We start from the raw sequence: 18,476 nt of genomic DNA, 5'->3' as shown, positions 1-18,476 counted from the left end.
AAGCTCATAACACCACAGTCAAAATAACTGGAGACTCATGAGTGTTAGGAGACAGTGGATTCTATTGATGGAACTAGGAATACAATATGTCATAACAGATGAAAACATGTGTGAAATAAATTACAATAAAAACACATGTGAGATGGACTCATTGTAGCAAAAACAAAAAACCCTCAGAATGAACTGAAAATGTAGAATTCCCTTTTGAAACTGAATCGTAGATGGTGTATTGTTGATGAGATCCCCGGATTATATCTTGTTTCATTACTTCATGAAATCCACTTAGAAATGAGGACTTTCTAATGGTTGGCAGATGAAAATAACCCTCTGGCTTCCTATGTATCTCTTCCAAAATGTATTGTCTTGCTAGAAGCATGAATACATATGGTATATTTCATATACATGGAATGAAATGCTTTCTACTTCCTTCCAGCTGCCCCTGGCATCAGAAATGACAAATTTCATATGGATAGGACAGCCCCCACCCTCATTTTAGAGACAATGTAGTAGAGAGAACTACTAGTTTTGGTGCCTTTAAACAGGTAGTAGACACGTTCATGAAACAAAAAAAATTCCTTCCAGTAGCACCTTAAAGACCAACTAAGTTAATTCTTGGTATGAGGTTTCGTGTGCATGCACACTTCTTCAGATACACGAAAGCTCATACCAAGAACTAACTTAGTTGGTCTTTAAGGTGCTACTGGAAGGAATTTTTTTTGTTTTGACTATGGCAGACCAACACGGCTACCTACAGTGGTGCCTCGCAAGACGAAATTAATTCGTTCCGCAAGTCTCTTCGTCTTGCGAGTTTTTCGTCTTGCGATGCACGGTTTTCCATAGGAATGCATTGAAAATCAATTAATGCGTTCCTATGGAAACCGCCTTCCCCCGACCTCTTCTGGCGGGGGGCATTTTAAAATCACCCGGGACAGCGGAGGACTTCTCCGCTGTCCGGGGCGATTTAAAAGCCCCTGGGAAGGCAGGCAGGGGGGACAAAGACTTTTGCCCCCCGCCTGCCTTCAGAAGAGGTCTAGGACAGGCTTCGCGGACCTCTCCGCAAGCAGCGGGAGCGCTCCTTGCGGAGAGTTGCCAGCGCGCCCAGGCTTCGCGGCCCCGCCGCCCGGCTTCGGAACATCGTTCCGATGCCGGGCGGCGGGGGGAGGCTTTCCCGCCCCGCCGCCGGGCTTCGGGACATCGTTCCGATGCCGGGCGGCGGGGGGAGGCTTTCTCGCCCCGCCGCCCGGCTTCGGGACGATGCCCCGATGCCGGGCGGCGGGGGAAGGCTTTCCCGCCCCGCCGCCCAGCTTCGGGACATCGTTCCGATGCCGGGCGGCGGGGGGAGGCTTTCCCGCCCCGCCGCCCGGCTTCGGGACATCGTTCCGAAGCCGGGCGGCGGGGGGAGGCTTTCTCGCCCCGCTGCCCAGCATCGGGACGATGCCCCGAAGCCGGGAGGCGGGGGGAGGCTTTCCCGCCCCGCCGCCCGGCTTCGGGACATCGTTCCGATGCCGGGCGGTGGGGGGAGGCTTTCTCGCCCCGCCGCCCAGCATCGGGACGATGCCCCGAAGCTGGGCGGCGGGGCGGGAAAGACTCCCCCCGCCGCCCGGCATCGGAACGATGTCCCGAAGCCCGGCGGCGGGGCGGGAAAGCCTCCCCCCGCCGCCCGGCATCGGAACGATGTTCCGAAGCCGGGCGGCGGGGCCGCGAAGCCTGGGCGCGCTGGCAACTCTCCGCAAGGAGCGCTCCCGCTGCTTGCGGAGAGGTCCGCGAAGCCTGTCCTAGACCTCTTCTGAAGGCAGGCGGGGGGCAAAAGTCTTTGTCCCCCCTGCCTGCCTTCCCAGGGGCTTTTAAATCGCCCCGGACAGCGGAGAAGTCCTCCGCTGTCCCGGGCAATTTTAAAATGCCCCCCGCCAGAAGAGGTCGGGGGAAGGCGGTTTCCATAGGAACGCATTAATTGATTTTCAATGCATTCCTATGGAAAACCGTGCATCGCAAGACGAAAAACTCGCAAGACGAAGAGACTTGCGGAACGAATTAATTTCGTCTTGCGAGGCACCACTGTACTTCGTCTGATCCAGCAAGGCAATTATTAAATTGTTGTGACCATGTGATAATAGACTTGCCCAGCCTCCAGATAGGATGTAAATGGAGAGTGAGACTTAGAAGAGTGATTGAAGTCAGCTTTGTCAGAATTGCCAAGACTTATCAACTGAGATACAAATGCACTAGGTCTGTAATTCGAAACACACACTTACTGCACAGTAAGTCCCCTTGAGCTCAGTGGGACTGACTTCTGAGTAAATATGCTTGCTATGTCTACTTTAGGCACACCAAATTATTTAAAATTATTTATATAAGCCATAGCTCTGGTCAGTATCATTTGCTTGTCAATTTTGGGTGCTGTACAACTTTCACTCATACAGTGTTAATCCTGACATGTTCTGCTTTTCATAATATAAGATAAAATACTTACAGTATTGCTTTTTATTGAGACTTTGTTCGATATTTATTTTGATAGAAACTTTTTTGTTTTGCTTTGGATTTCAGGGAGGGGGTGTCCCCACTCATCTCCATAAACAGTAAATGCTTACTATTGGTATTTTATTATTTTGAGTTTTGAGTAAAATACCCAAAGCTAGTTGTTAATGAGTATTCACTAAATCTTTAATCCTAACCCACTTCACTGGAAGTAAGCCCCATTCAATTCAGAAGAGCTTACTTCTGAGTGGATGTTTGGTTGTACATTTTGTCTACTGTGTCTCTTATTTAGCAATGGCAATTAAGTTTAGCAACTTAATACTTAAAGAAAATTTTTTATACAACAAAGCCATGTACAGTGGTACCTCGGGTTACAGACGCTTCAGGTTACAGACTCCGCTAACCCAGAAATAGTATCACTGGTTAAGAACTTTGCTTCAGGATGAGAACAGAAATTGTGCGGTGGCAGCACGGCAGCAGGCCCCATTAGCTAAAGTGGTCTTCAGGTTAAGAACAGTTTCAGGTTAAGAACGGACCTCCAGAACGAATTCAGTTCTTAAACCGAGGTACCACTGTAATAGCTTTTGGCCAGTATGAGCAACAGAATATATTTACTGGTCACACAGAATAAAGCTTTAGCTTAAAGTCAGGAGCTTTCCTTTCATTTGTAGCTATGCTTTGATTACTACGACTTCTCATCTCAAATCAATCTGTCTCAGGTATCCTGTTCTGTTCAATCACATTTAAGGTCAACTATTTGTGTCTTTGACATCCTGCAAAATTGTATAACAAATCTGATGCTAGACATAAGACTAGACATATGATAGCTCTAAGTCCTTTATGTGGAAACGAGGTTTTATTGTGACCAGTGGGATTTATTTTTGTAATCTAGAGTTTCATGTACACAGGACATTCTGATTATGAGAAAAAGTGCTTCAGACATACTCTGACATTTCCTAATCTATATAGTGGTCGTTGCCTTATGAAAGAGAATAGAAGCATGTGTGTTGCAGAGGATGTGACTCCATTCCCTGGGTTTTAGGTGTTTTATGCTTAAAGGTAAAGGTAAAGGGACCCCTGACCATTAGGTCCAGTTGTGGCGGACTCTGGGGTTGCGGCGCTCATCTCGCTTTATTGGTCAAGGGAGCCAGCGTACAGCTTCGGGGTCATGTGGTCAGCATGACTAAGCCGCTTCTGGTGAACCAGAGCAGCGCACAGAAACACTGTTTACCTTCCCACCGGAGTGGACCGAGCAACGGGAGCTCACCCCGTTGCGGGGATTTGAACCGCTGACCTTCTGATTGGCAGGCCCTAGGCTCTGTGGTTTCACCCACAGCGCTACCCGCGTCCCTGTTTTATGATTAGTAATTCTTATTTAAAAAATTTAAAACTGCCTTGGGTGCCTTGGCAAAAAGTTGGTATATAAATCTAATAAATAAATATAATAGCTGTTAGGAAGAATATTATATAATAACTGGAGTAGTAAACTGTGACGTTCTTACTGTAAACAATTATATAGGTATAAGTACCAGAGATCAGGGATGCGGGTGGCGCTGTGGGCTAAACCACAGAGCCTAGGACTTGCTGATCAGAAGGTTGGTGGTTCGAATCCCCGCGATGGGGTGAGCTCCCGTTGCTTGGTCCCTGCTCCTGCCAACCTAGCAGTTCGAAAGCACGTCAAAGTTCCTGTGATGCTTCTGTAGGGTGTTTAACCTGTGTGGCTACAAGATGAAAACCCACAAATTTCTCCGCACGGGGACTATAGAATTGCTCCCCAAACTTTGTTTATGATAGTATGTGGCATATGAATTGGTAGTGAAATTTAGTGACTGCTGCAATTTTAAATTAATTATACCACATAAAGTCATGCTCAGAGTAGACCCACTGAAACTAATGGATTTAAATTGCAGCAAAGTTACTAAAACAGTAGGTGATATCCAACTAGCTCACACTCAAAATAGACCCATTGGTTTCAGCTGTCTACTGTAAGTATGACTAACACAGAATAGTCAGTCTTTATTTTCTATGGACTCTAATGTAGTAAATATATTTTGATACAGTACAAACTGAGGAAGTAAAATGTCAAGACATTTCTAATTCCTTAGGTGACTAGTTTATAAATAAAATAGTTCTGAACAATACTATTTTAGGTGTTACGTGGTCTGTCACTAAATCACGTAGTGTCTTCTGCTTAATAGGAGGAATTTTATTTATTTTGTTTATTTAGTACAAGTCAACAGACTTGTTCTTGGTATAATCTGATAGTAGCTTCTTAAAAAAACACACAACTTACCTTTGCTAACATATGATGAATGATAGAGGACTGGGTCTGATGAGACCAAGGCCTCCAACAAGCTCACTTTCAGATCCCTGACCTGAATGAAGAACAAACAGTTCTGTCATAAAATTGTTTCATTGTGTGCTGTACCTTGTCCTGTTTAACTGTGTGTAGAAGGAGGACTGGCTAGGATCAGCTCTGTATTTTCAATCCACATCAAGGCTTCAGTACCATAGGATTTTTGTTTTTATTTCAAATAGGAAATACAAAATTCTCAAGGGAACACTAGTACACATCCAGTATACACATGATGAAAGCTATGCTCCTTTGTTAGATCAAGAAGTAGGTCAAGAGCAAGTGACAGGAGTTTATTTTATGTATTTATCTGATGCATATCTACCTTGCTTTTCAGGACAGGCCACCTTACAGAAAAATATATAAAAACTCAAAAGACAGCACTACTATAAAATAAGATTTCAAATATAAAAATCAGCAGCAGTTTCATTTCCCCCCAGCACAATTTGATACAAAATACCGTCTGCCGCAGTTAAATGTTTTTCCAGCACGACAAATTAAACACAGACTGGGTTGTTGTTTTTAAATAGAAAACTTTTCAACTTCAAAGCAATGATAAGGTCTTCTGTGGGGAGAGAAATGTGGGGCCACCATTGAAAAGGCAGTGCCCCTCATGCCAAGCAACCAGCAAGAAATGTAAAGTAAAACATTATAGAAGCTTATGAAAGCATTGTGTTTTAGGGGCACCTGTGAAAATTGTCACTTTAATGTCCTTTCCCTATGATTTTTACAGGTCACAATGATTACATGTGTCCTGCTACTAACCAGTGCACTATTGACAAGAACAGGAGGAAAAGTTGCCAGGCTTGCAGGCTCCGAAAATGTTATGAAGTTGGAATGATGAAAGGTGGTATGTATGCAACCATGTACAAATGTTTCTTAATTAATTCATCTCCATTGTATAATACACAGTTCTTAAGGAGAGTGGCAATTAATTTTATGAAGTTGAAGTTTTAAAGAGAAAACAAAGGACTAGGATTTTAGAATTCATTTACTTCTATAAATCATGGTCAAGACTACTAATGAATATCCTAGACAGGAACTGAAGTGCAAGAAGCAGAGATGAACAAATCTTAGTTTCTCAATTTTAAGTTTGCACTTAAAAAAAGTAATCACAACAATTAATTAGCTTGTTAGTGTACATTTCTTCTAGTATACACATTCTTATGCAATCTTACCTAATGTACTTATTTTTCAAGGAATATTCCTAATAGCAATGCATATTTTTGTGTTATTTTCACTAATATATGAATTAATATGCATTTGCCCTCTTAAAATCCACATGGGGGGGGCAGATCTGCACCGCAAAATTTAGAGAGGCGCAAATTTCAAAGGATTTCCAAAGCTGCATTCAGTTTGTGCATTGTTTCAGGAAGAGCAAAATAGGAAGTTCTATATTGAAATGTGATCAGAACTAAATTTATTCTGCAATTCTGTGCTGAAGGCTGCAATCTACTTTAGATGGACAAGTGTTCTTGATCAAAAGCAGTTTCAAAAGAATAGTCATGAATGAAATGGAAATTAGTATGGACTCCTGGCCAGTTCATACAATCTTTTGAATTTTAGTTGAACTGTGGCAGATAGCAGCTGGCTATTTGTATTGAATGGAAATTTGTTTGTGTGCAGAAATAATTGAGTTGACTGAATACTCAACTGCTGAGCTGCAACATGTCCGTTCTGACAAAAAATGGGTCATTAGGGCAGTAAAATACTAAGCACATTATTTTACAGTACATAATGAGGTGATTACAGTAAACCAGTTCACTGAATTTTTGAATCAATCAACTTGGAAAACACAGGAATGAGCTAATGAGAAGTACCTGCTTATCTGCACCGTATTGCAATATATGTTGTAGGTATTTCTCATCCATATGTTGTTTCATTTGCATATTTAATAAAATATCACACAGTAAACATTATATATATATTTGCAATAGCTTTTCCATTATGGCTGGTTGCCAGACTATATTATACGAGTGATCAATATTCATTAATTGCAAGGTTTTCCAGGTTCTGGCTAGTACCATTCTAGGTACCAGGTACATAAATAGGTTAGTACTTAATTGGTCAATATATAAACTACATAAATTAAGTAAGCCTTACTTAGCATTAGCCTTTCCTTGCTTCTGTTTCCCAGTATTATATTTTTTTGTATTTTTGTAATATTTCCCCCTAAAAGGATGCACCTAATAGCAAAACATCACACAGAGCCATCCTAACTGGGCGTGTGAGGAGTACAGTAGAGGATGACCCACTATTTTCTAAAGCTCTACCACCTTACACCAGCCAGGGCAGGAGGTGGGAGGGAAACTTTGTTAGAAAATAAAATAAATTTCTAAGACATTCCTTTTAGAGAGTTTGGCTAGTCTTGATTGATTAGCTGTTGCTTCATAATGATTATATTGATGCAAATGTGAAGAATTTTACTCCCCTCTGTTATGCTTCAGAACAGTTTACTGGCATATCGGACCTCATCTTGATCTTGTCGCTTGTTTTCAATTATACTCTGATGACAATTTATTATACGCCAAAGGAAAAGCAAATGATTATTAAAGGAATTCTCAGAACCAAAGAGGAAATAATTTTTAAATGCATCATCTGGAATCATTCCAAGAATTCTAATTTGCCTTGCAATTATCTTGAATGCAACATTATACTGTACTAAAAATAGTACTTGGTGAATGAGGAAGAAAAATACTCAAGCTGTAGGAAACTATTTGTTTTGTACCTGAAGTGAATGTCTATATTTTCAAAACATACTGTCCTGTACTAATGTAAAAATGTACAGTTATTAGTACTTGTGTATTTAAAGAACCAATTAACTAAAAGGACACTGCCAAAATACTTATAGTTCAGAAGTCTTTTCATGCTCTGTAAATACAAAGAGTGTGCTGGTTGTTTAAACATACATCATAATACTGCCTGTATCCTATTACTACATCAGAAGTGCTATTTACACCTAACACACACCAAATATGCAGCTGGATGATAAATCACACCTATCCTTTCTGCTCCTAATTATGTCATTGCTGTCCTCACTCTGCTTGACTCAAGCTACTCTTTTCAAATCAGAAGAGCAGACTATCTCAACATTTATTAGGTATTAAAAGAGCTTTGGAAGGGCCATACCTCAGTGCTATTATAAAGATTGTCCAGATGGATAGTCCAGTTCTTCTATTCATCTTAAAACCTTGCAGAGAGACCATGCTTCTTGGATATGAAGGCTCACTTGGGATATCAGGCCTACTGATACGTGCAAAGCAGCGATATAACAAGGACAACCATCTTCCTCCAACAATATGTATTGGGCAGCAAGAGAAAAGCAGATACTGGCATGTAATGGATTATTCTTTCGTCACAGTCTTTTTACACCTTAACTTCCAAAATAAATTGAGCACCCTTATGTCTTGTACATGAAGAACATACTTGTGCATGAAGGAGACGCTGGAGTTGCTCACCTGCTGATGTCCATTGGGTGACATTGTGCAATCAAGTAGCCAACCCATCTTCAAAGTGGTTGTTCAACAGGAGTTAATTTCACACACACCCCAACACATATATCCCACCTTTCTATGGAAGGTGCCTTACAAATAAAAATATAAATCACAAAATTCAAATAAGCAGCAATAAGGTGCTCTAAGGGAAGCCGATGAGGAACCTAGTGGTACATTGGAATAGTCACTTCTGCTCTTCTTACATTGTTCCAAGAAAAAAGAAAGAAAGATCAAGGGATGTTCCTCCCGGTTAGCCAGGAAAAAACAGATCTGTGCAGGCAAAAAAGATATGCTTGATTGTGATGGGTTGGAGGGGGGAGTAGCACAGTTTCTGGCAAACAATGTATTCTTATATTTATGTTTCCACACAAATAGAACATATCCATTTATGTTCCAGCATCACAAACAGAGAATCCCTTTTCATATCCTGTTGGAATCTCATAATTTTTGGCAACATGTAAATTTCAAATACAGTGGTACCTTGGTTTGCATACATTTTGGATTACAAACCTGGAAGTGTGTGTCCTGGTTTGCAACTTTTTTTTTTATAACCCTTTTTTGTGATTACAAACAAATTTTTTCTGGAGGCCCCATTGGTGAAAATGTGCCTTGGGTTACAACCTGTTTTGGTTTACAAACGGACCTCCGGAACAGATTATGGTTGTAAACCAAGGTACCACTGTACAGTATTGCTTGTAATAAGATTATGCCACATGGGCAATTCCAGTTAACATTGGCAGGAACAAATAGTGACATTTAATCTCTAGTATAAGGAAGTAAAGAGAAAGTGCTATTTTGATTTGTTAAAGTATGTGATGAGTCATATAGCGTGTGTGTGTTGTTTCACAGCCTTTAGCAGAGCCTTGTAAAGTGATCCCTAAAAGATTAGTTTTCTCTAGTCTTGATAAGCAGCTGATTCTTGTCCAAGAATTCTGCTACTCAGCATCAGTTTTGTTTTGTGCCTTCACTTCTGAATAAGGACCATAGTTCACAAATTATGAATTAATTTCTTGCTGTTTTTCTGCCTTTTCTTTCTGAGGAATAGAAACATGACTAACAAGAGGTTTCACCTGTGATACTTTGGTCACTGAATTGTTATCCTTTGTCCCTGCACTCACAATGCCTAGTTATGCACCTCCCCTATTTACATTTTCATCAGTTTTATCATTATCATCCCAAGGGCATTGCCGTGTGGGTGTGTGGGTGGCAAAAAGGTGCTACTTTTTAAGAAGTTTGTTGCAACCACAAATACCAGAGCATAGAAGTTTGGCAGGGTTACAAAAAATCTTGATTGACCGCTGCATTCCAAGGCCAAGTATAACAGGAACATTTCAAATTATGTAATGGGGGGGGGGGAGAGAGCTGAATCTATCAATATAGAGCTAATCTCAAAAAGTTTACAGAACCCTTCTTTTGGAAATGTTCTGGAGGATATGCTGAGAGACAGATTTGTGTGTGGAGTTGGTGATGTTGTAATTCAAGAGCAATTACTAGCTGATTGGAAGGCTTGCATCTATTGGGCAAGACAAGAGTGAAAATAAGGATTTTGACTATTGAAAAGGCACCAACCACACAAAATACTTAAACAAAACCTTGTGCTACTGAGCAGACAGACAAAGGGAGGCTTTCCAGGAGAAGGCTGAACACTGCAGACATGTCACTCCATTTTGACCCCAGTTAGTTTTGTCCTGTGATGCTTTATCTTGTAGACCAGGGACAATTCTGTCCCATAAAATAGATCCAGCAGCAGAAGAATGGCCAATTGGTTATGCCTCCAGGGCACATTGGAAAAGGAAAGTCTAGCAATCGTATTTGGCTTAAAGAAGTTTTACCACAGCCTGCATGGGAAGCCTTTCGCCATCAAAGCAGGCCACAAACCATTGGTGGGGCTGTTTGCAGAGAAGATTGATGACAGTGTTGGGCATTGATCTTAGCAGCTTATGAATTCAAGATCCTCTACAAGGCAGGCAGTCAGCATGGCAACATGAGTTGGATGAGACCTCTGCGAAGACATTCCTGATCAGAATGTGGAATTAACAGTATGCTATACTGTTATGGAGGGCCAAGACAGTATCAAGAAGCATAATGTTGGCCGTTCTGGACAAAGGGTATAGACATGAGCCTAGATGGTGGCTGCATCTTGTAGGGCATGGGAGTGGTGGTTTTCCCCACAAGGGCAGGAGAATGTGCCAAGGGAATTACATAAGGCACACCCTGGATTTTTCTGGATGAAAGCTGCAGCTCATAGCTATGTCTGGACCTGATGGCCACACTTTGAAAGAGTGGTTAAGCCTTGTCACCTACCTCAACAGTCTCTAGACAAGGCCCGCTTGCACCAATGGGAATGGTCAGGGCAGTCTTGGTTTCATTTGCATCTGAACTATGCTGACCGCTGTTTAAGGGAGATTTTTTTTGGGGGGGGGGATCCTCACAGATGCTTGTTTAAAGTGGTTGGAAGTGCACTCTGAGTGTCCTGAACCTACCTGGCAGCCAGTCAGTATGTCAAGTCCAAAGTCTGAGGGTCAAGTCACACAAGCAAAGTCCAAAGGTCAGGAAACATAGTCCAGGGTCAATCCAAGTAGCCAGGTCCAGCAGTCAGATAACAATCCAGAGTCAAGCACTGTCCTGTAGAGGTCCAGTGGCATCCAAGCCAAGAGCCATCAACATGGGCCATTGAGCAGACACAGCACCTCAGCTCTGCTTCCCTTTTATATGTTGCATGCTACTTGCAGCATCTGTGCTTGATGAGGCATGTGACCCTCACCTGTTCCAAGCCTACTCCAGCTGAGGAATCACACCTTTCCTCCCAGAGCTAGCAAGCCCCACCTGGGCTCAGGAGCTGGGCTGTGGGCCCTTGCCTGCCTTAGCCTCCTAGAGTGCCACTCCTGCTGCTCCCTATACCTCAGGGCCCACCATGTTCATGGAGACAGGGGCCTCTCTGGCACTGGTGGTGGGTCCTGCTGCTCTGGTTCCTGTGCATTGACCTTTGTCCCCTCACCATCCTCCATCACCCTGTGAGTACTTCCTTCCCCATCCCCTGCTCACCTCAGTGTGTCCCAATCCCAGCTACCCTTCCCCAGGATCCTCTTCCTCTTCCCCACCGTTCTACCAGTTCATGACAATGAGCTCCACAGCTTTAGAAGCAAACCGTAACAAATTTTGACAGGTTTTTGTTGTTGTTGTTGTCCTGGATGGTCTGCTATTAGTAGTGAGGGCACAGTAAAATAGAGTGTGTGATCACAGCCACATCTCAGGCAGATGCTAAGCAATAAGGAATAATGCAACTCTGCAGCAGTAACTGGAATCTGCCTTCAGGCATACATTTCAGAGCACATAATGTAGGAGAGCTCTAGATAGAGGCTGGGCGGTTTGTAAGAGTGGCTAGCAACATAGAAGGGTTGTGTTTATTCACTCAGGTTGAGTCTAGATAGGTGAATTAGCCTTACAATGCAGGCTCCTGGGAGACAGCGGATCTCATAACTGTTGCCATTCACTCTGCTTAATCTCTTTGCTCCTTCAGGAGGCTGCTAGGTTCAGGTGAAATGTTTGTATGATTAAACAATTATCTTTTATCTCACCAATTTAGAAAGTGGTGCAAACCTCAGCAGGTAAATAGCTTAAAACGCCACACTAAGCTATGTGATGTGACAGTAAGAATAAAATAAAATGTTCTCTTGAAAATAAATAAATTAAATAATTGTATTAGTGTTGTGTAAACATTTAGACTACCCTTTTAGACTGAGAGCCCACCATATGCATTGCCTGTTTCATTGTCACCTGCTTCTTTGTATGCCACTTGCACAGAAGATTATGCTCAAAAGGACCTATGAGTTAATCAAATGTGCAATATTTGTCCAGGCCTTCCAAAATTATTAATAATGACAATAATAACAACAATTTAGATTAGGAAAGGCAGGCTTTAGAATGAGATAAATCAGTTTCTAAACCAGGAGATAAATGAAGAAAAAATTGTTTCTTCGTCTCAGGGTTGTGGGTTTGAGCACCATCTTGGGCAAAAAGATTCCTGCATTGCAGGGGGTTGGACTAAATGACCTTCCAATACTACAATTATATGATTCTAACATGTTGCTATAATTTTGCGAAAAAATATGCAGTGGTACCTCTGGTTACGTACTTAATTCGTTCCAGAGGTCCGTTCTTAACCTGAAACACCACTTTAGCTAATGGCGCCTGCTGCTGCCGCACGATTTCTGTTCTTATCCTGAAGCAAAGTTCTTAACCCGAGGTACTATTTCTGGGTTAGCGGAGTCTGTAACCTGAAGCGTCTGTAACCCGAGGTACCACTGTATAAACCCATAGCAAAGATTTTTATGTATTCTATATTTTAAAAGTATATTTGAACTACAACAGAAAGAAAATATGCATATTAGGCACAAATTCAATAATTAAATAATTGTTCTAATTGTTTTAAAATCCCAGCAGTTTAAAGTAGCAGCAGAAATTAACCCCAAAAAGTAAGAAAAGACAAAAATAGACATGCTAGAAGGCAAGCATAAAATTCATGAAAACATCATCACATATTAAATAAAACTAGTAAAATAAGCTCATCTAAATTAATTAAGGATGACTTTGCTAAAGTTATTAATTGGACTCAGTTTTTCCAAATTTATATTATATTGACAGTGTGAGCCTGTATATCCATTGAGATAAATGGGGCTGTATCCCAGAGTTTATATTATATTGGAACCTGGTTATAGGATTGGTACCTGTACTGAGTAGACATATACATAGGGTTGTACTGGTAGATGTGAGTTTTAGGACACAGTTTCACAAAGGCTGGAATTCTAAACACACACTGACAATTGTGTAAGTACCATTGAACCCAATGTGACTTGTGCCAGAGTAGACATGATAGAATCGCACTGCAAAGGATGAGGTAGTAGTTGCAACTGAAATACTGCATTAATAACTTCAGTAATAGTTTTCTCAAAATATACTGCTGTAGCACATTGCATTGCATGGGTATAAACCTGGCATTGGAGCTTGACAGTGCCAACACTTTCCTGCCCCATAACTGTAATATAAAAGATTGAACGCTGACATTTATTATCTCTTGGGCCAAATGCCTCACAATAACTTTCACATAAAGTGTACTGTGGGCGGCTACTGGAAAAAAAACCAAAACATCTATTTCATTGTGTTGTGGCATGTTTGCTTGCTGCCTTCCACCTCCCACTGGGAATCCCAGCCAGATGGGTAGAGTATTAATAAAAGTATTACTACTACTACTATTATCATCATCATCATTATTATTATCACTACTACTACTACTACTACTACTACCACTACTACTTTGACTGACCTAGCATAGACACTTGTAGATTGGCTCTTGTTTTAATCCTGCAGCTGGCTTCTACAGAGGATTACATGTGCAGAACAAAGGTAGCATATGTCCAGTGTCCTTCAGAACACAGAATAGCAAAATTTATCAATTTGTAAAGTGTGAGTGACAGGTAGTCATCCCATTTAGCGTACACAGGAAACAGTACTGCGCATGCTGCCTTCTGTAACCTAATATTGTCTTCAGTCCCATCCATGTCAAACATGAACAAAAATGAAAATACATACTGTGCTACCTGATATTTTAGGTAGTATAGAGGGCATGGTAGTTTGGGGAAATAGTTTTCGAGGGAAAAAAAAGATATATCCCATGGTGCCTCAGCCAAAATATTCCGCTTCAGGCACAAACACACATAGAGTAGCAATATTTGGATCAATGCACAAACACAGCTGGAGGGAGGGAAATTTAAGATTGAGGCTTCTTACAAATGGTTTCCTTGTGTGCTTTATGCTCTAAACAGTACAATGGAAAGTTGATTTATAAGCCTGTGTCACATTGACTGGCTTGTGCCAGACCAGACAATTTGAGATCAAATTGATGGCTGAAAGATTCTTTTAGAAGGCTGCAGTTGGTAATTTTTATATTCCCCTCCCCCATGACTTATATATTTGTCCACTTGACATATATAGAGGATAGGAAGAAAATATCTTACATTTTTGCAAGAAAGTACTTGTGTTCTGCACCACCTAGAATCCAGACAAGTGCAAGCGTAACAGATTGTGAATCTTACTTTGGATTTCCCCATTAGGTTTTTTACTAGATGTTTGGGGAGTAGGGCTACAGGTACAAATATTAGATTACTCTATGCAGGCAATAATTGAAACGTGAAATTTGAGGTGTCAGTAATACATTATGTTGCCTTATTCTACAATATAAGATTTGTCGAGACCAGATCTTTATGTAGATATATTAAATATGGGAGGGACTATAACTCAGAACATCTGCAAGAACAGTACAGCCAATGGAAATTCCAGATTCCACAGAGCCAAGTAAGTTTTGTGCCACCTAGTGACTAAACTGTATAAGAACACTGTCCACAAACACTGGGTTCCTCTTAACTTTTATTGTTAGTAGATCCATTGAAATCAATCAACATGTCTATGTTAGGTCCATTACTTTTAGTAGGTCTCAGTAAAACCCATCATTTGCTTGGCCCCTCTTCAGCTGGGGGGGGGGCTTCCATTAGTCAAGGGCAGATGCTATGATGCAGGAGGGTCTGGGACTATATCCTATTCTCCAAGAGAATAAAAGGGTGCCTATTGGAAGCAGAACTCAATGCTGTCACATTGTAAGCTGCTTTCAGAACTAAAAAGCCATTTCCCTTCCCTGGAAAAATGGAGTTGCGGGCTGGACACGATCCTGCCCCATGCACAGGGGTGTAGCTAGCCCCTGCGTCTTAGGGAGTCCCCCCCGGCACCCTAGGCTGACCAGTCCGGTTGGTTAGGGGGTGTGACACACAGCATTTAAACTGCCCACATGCGGGAACTCGCTCCTTTTTTCTGGTTCCTGCTCGCGCAGTTCTCCCTCCCTCCCTCCCTCCCTTAGATTAGGCTCTTAATCCTTTGACCTTGCTATGGACCTCGGTTGGTCGCCTGTTGAAGGGGCCTGGTAGGAATTGTTTCCACTTGACAAATTGGCACCAGCCATTTGGTTTTCTCGCCTACCTTGTAGCAAATTGTCACAGCTTTGTAAGGTTTGGCAGTTAGGCATTGGAGTATTCGGTTGGAGGTGAGGGGAGGTAGTGGCCATCACCTACTCCTCCTATTTCAAAGGTATTCCGTTAAAGGAATCTGGGGGGGCATGGCCCCATCCAAAGCCCAGGCGGGGGCTAGGGCCATGGCACGACCCCTATCGGTGACCCTGGGGGAGTTCCTATTCAATTTGCATCACAGGGCTCCCCCTACTGGTGGTTAACCCTTCTGAGACTTCCTGAAGGCGGGCAGGAGTCAGATATAGTTGGTTCGGTTCCAATGCCTAAGCCAATAATACTCACATTCTGTAACCAATAAAGTTGTGACATTTTCAGCTCAGCCCATTAACCAAAATTTTGGTGTCAAGTGTCCTTATTCCAACATAGGAGGAGGGTTTGGGGCCTTGCCACGCAATGAGTTTTTCAGAGTTCTTGTCCACTGCTTCCAGGCACCCTTCATAATATCACCTCAGAGGGCTTTCCTGATCTGAGGGGTACCTTGATAATAGAACTGAGCATGATTCTCCCACTCCTCATGTTCCTTTTAACCTTGCCAATGCCAACAACTTCAAATGAATCTGAGGGAACTGTTTTTGTATTGCTGCCAGGTGCAGGCACTCAGTTGAGATTCCTGCATTGCAGGGAGTTGGACTAGATTTCCCCTCAGGGTCCTTTCCAACTCTATAATTCTATGACTTTATGAGGGAAAAAAAGTGAGCATGGAAATAAGGAAGATTATTTATTGCCTCTACACTGACTGGCAGGAGCTCTTCCGGGGTTTCATACAAGAGTGTATTGCAGCCCTGCCAGGAGATGCCAAGGACAGAACTGGGACTGGCTGCATGCCTTTGCTACACATTGTGTGGCAGTGAAGAAGATATAGCACCACTGCACTGTAAGTGGTACAGATGACTGAGCGAATCTCTGATGGATTTCCACGTGAATTTATTTCCACTTGCTGCCTATATTAGACCTCTGTCATTTATCAAAGCTCTCACAGGTCTATAAGATAAAGTGACCCACTAAAATAATGTCATTCATTCATTCATTCATTCATTCATTCATTGAGTACCTGTTCTTCACCAAAAAGTCTCATGTTTTAGCCATATTTTGCTTGTATTTGTTTTTAAATTGTGTATGTGTTTCCCACCCTGGGCTCCATCAGGAGGAAAGGCAGGGTGTAAATTCAATAAATAATAGTAATAATAACAGTGCAAACATTCAACTAAAATAGTAATACATAGCTGGACAATTATATTGATTGAATGAAGTTCTGAAGCAGGAATTAAATAATTTGGGATTTTTCAGCATGTGGTAAATGCCTGTCACTTGAAAAATCTATCGAGTGAAAATTTTCACTTGAACAAGATAGCTGTCTGAAAGGATCTTTTCTTTATGAGTCCTGCAGCTGTCTCCTAAATGTTAGACGGAAACCTGTAATAGAAGATATCTTCCCCACACCTATCTCTGCTCTTAGTATAAGAGAAAATGTGGCAGCTGGTCACATCTCCGTTCACCCTTGTCTTCTCATGGCTTTATACAGATCTTATTTTCTTCAAATAACCCTTTTCTTTTTTGGCACCAAGTATATAATAAATATACTTGGAAAGTTTCTGATAAATACAGAGGTATAGTCTTCAGAAACTTTTATTATTTATTTATGTAGCATGGTCAGTATGCAAGTTGCCTTACACAGCATAAAAGGGCAGATTCCCTTCCTTGTTGTCATTCATTTCTACATATTCAAAATTAGGCTGCTCTTGCATCCACTAAATACGATTTTTCATGGGTTAATTGTGCTAGGAATATGATGTAAACACAAAAAGTATCAGGTGTAATGACAATTATTATACAACAAACCAACAACACCAAAAACTGGCTTATGAATATAAAAGGTCAATTTTACTAGAATAGGTATATAACCTCATAAACCTACTAAACAATAAGCAAACTAAAGTGCAGTCTGCATAACCAAGTCTGGAGATACTCATAAACACAGAATGAATTAATGTCTCTCTCTTTACTGTACTGGTTGTGTATGCAGTAAGTATTACATTACACAACTGGAGCAAACAAATTGTTCTTCAAATAGCCATTCACTGGATGCACAAAGCCACATATGTAGGAGCGGTAGCGAGAAAGCGTTCTTCAAATAGTCATTTGCTGGAAGCGCTAGGCGATATATGTATGTGCGGTTGCAGGAAAACAACTCCTCACTACTCCCATGGTGAAAATGGTACAAATAGCCAAAGGAACCAAATAGAGACCTGTTCTCTGCATATTATCCAGGTTTCGCAGCAAGCTTCATTAGTCAATAGTGCTAAATAATACAAAATGGCATTCCTGTTACAATAAATGAAAGACCATAAAATATCTGCAATACCATCTTATGTTGTGTCTTACTTAATCACTCAACACGGTTCGCTCAAGACAAAAGATCATACGAAATGCTCACAGTCACAGTGAATATGGTAACAAACATTTAAATACATTACAGGTGCATGGAATCAATCATCACATTTGTACATTGTTAAAGGTACAGTAATGCTTCTCTGTTACTGCTAAACAAACAAAGGCACAAAAATTAATTTATATATAACATCCAAGGTCAAATTCGGTATTCAAACCTTTAGGAAACAAGATTCCTAATTGAAATATTAATTTGTACTCTTTTTGTAACAAGGCTCTTCGTACATCAACAGATCTAAAGGGTAGCTTTTTAAAAGTCCACAGAATGAAAAAACTCAGGTCATTTTCAGTGTGAGCCTCTTGCTGGAAATGCTGGACTAACTGGGCGTCTAGACAAGCATTGCGTATTTTGGACCTGTGCTCAGAAATTCTGCTCCTGGTTGCACGAATAGTACTACCTACATGTAGAATATGATCCCTGGAGGCATCTTTTCTATCTGTTCAGAAAGAACTCACTTTTTTTGTTATTGTCCCTATCTCCATTTCCGTATTTATTTTTTCTTTTCAGTGAGGCAATTTTCTCTTTTATGGACAATTTTCAATTGAGAGCATTTTAGTGGGCACTTAAGTGTTTTTTTGTTTTGTTTTGTTTTTGCTTGAGAGCAGGTGATTTAACTTTAAATGTGAATGGTT

At 41.3% G+C, this 18,476-nt stretch overlaps 1 protein-coding gene and 1 long non-coding RNA gene across 14 annotated transcripts in view; one reads left to right on the top strand and one right to left on the bottom strand.

The window, feature by feature from the left end:
* Nucleotides 1-18,476, bottom strand: part of LOC309366555 — a 102,951-nt gene that overhangs the window by 13,241 nt on the left and 71,234 nt on the right. The window lies entirely within an intron of this gene.
* ESR1 (estrogen receptor 1) overlaps nt 1-18,476 on the top strand; it is a 195,081-nt gene that overhangs the window by 125,972 nt on the left and 50,633 nt on the right. For all 9 annotated transcript variants that reach the window (XM_081905168.1, XM_081905166.1, XM_081905167.1 and 6 more), the window contains one exon: nt 5,562-5,678. In XM_081905168.1, coding sequence (XP_081761294.1) covers nt 5,562-5,678 — 117 coding nt within the window. The remainder of the gene's footprint in view (nt 1-5,561; nt 5,679-18,476) is intronic.

This window comes from Podarcis melisellensis, assembly GCF_964234715.1.
Source record: "Podarcis melisellensis genome assembly, chromosome: 3".
Lineage (NCBI taxonomy): Eukaryota > Metazoa > Chordata > Lepidosauria > Squamata > Lacertidae > Podarcis > Podarcis melisellensis.
Note: the sequence above shows the minus strand (reverse complement) of the source record. Positions and strands in the feature narration are given on the sequence as shown.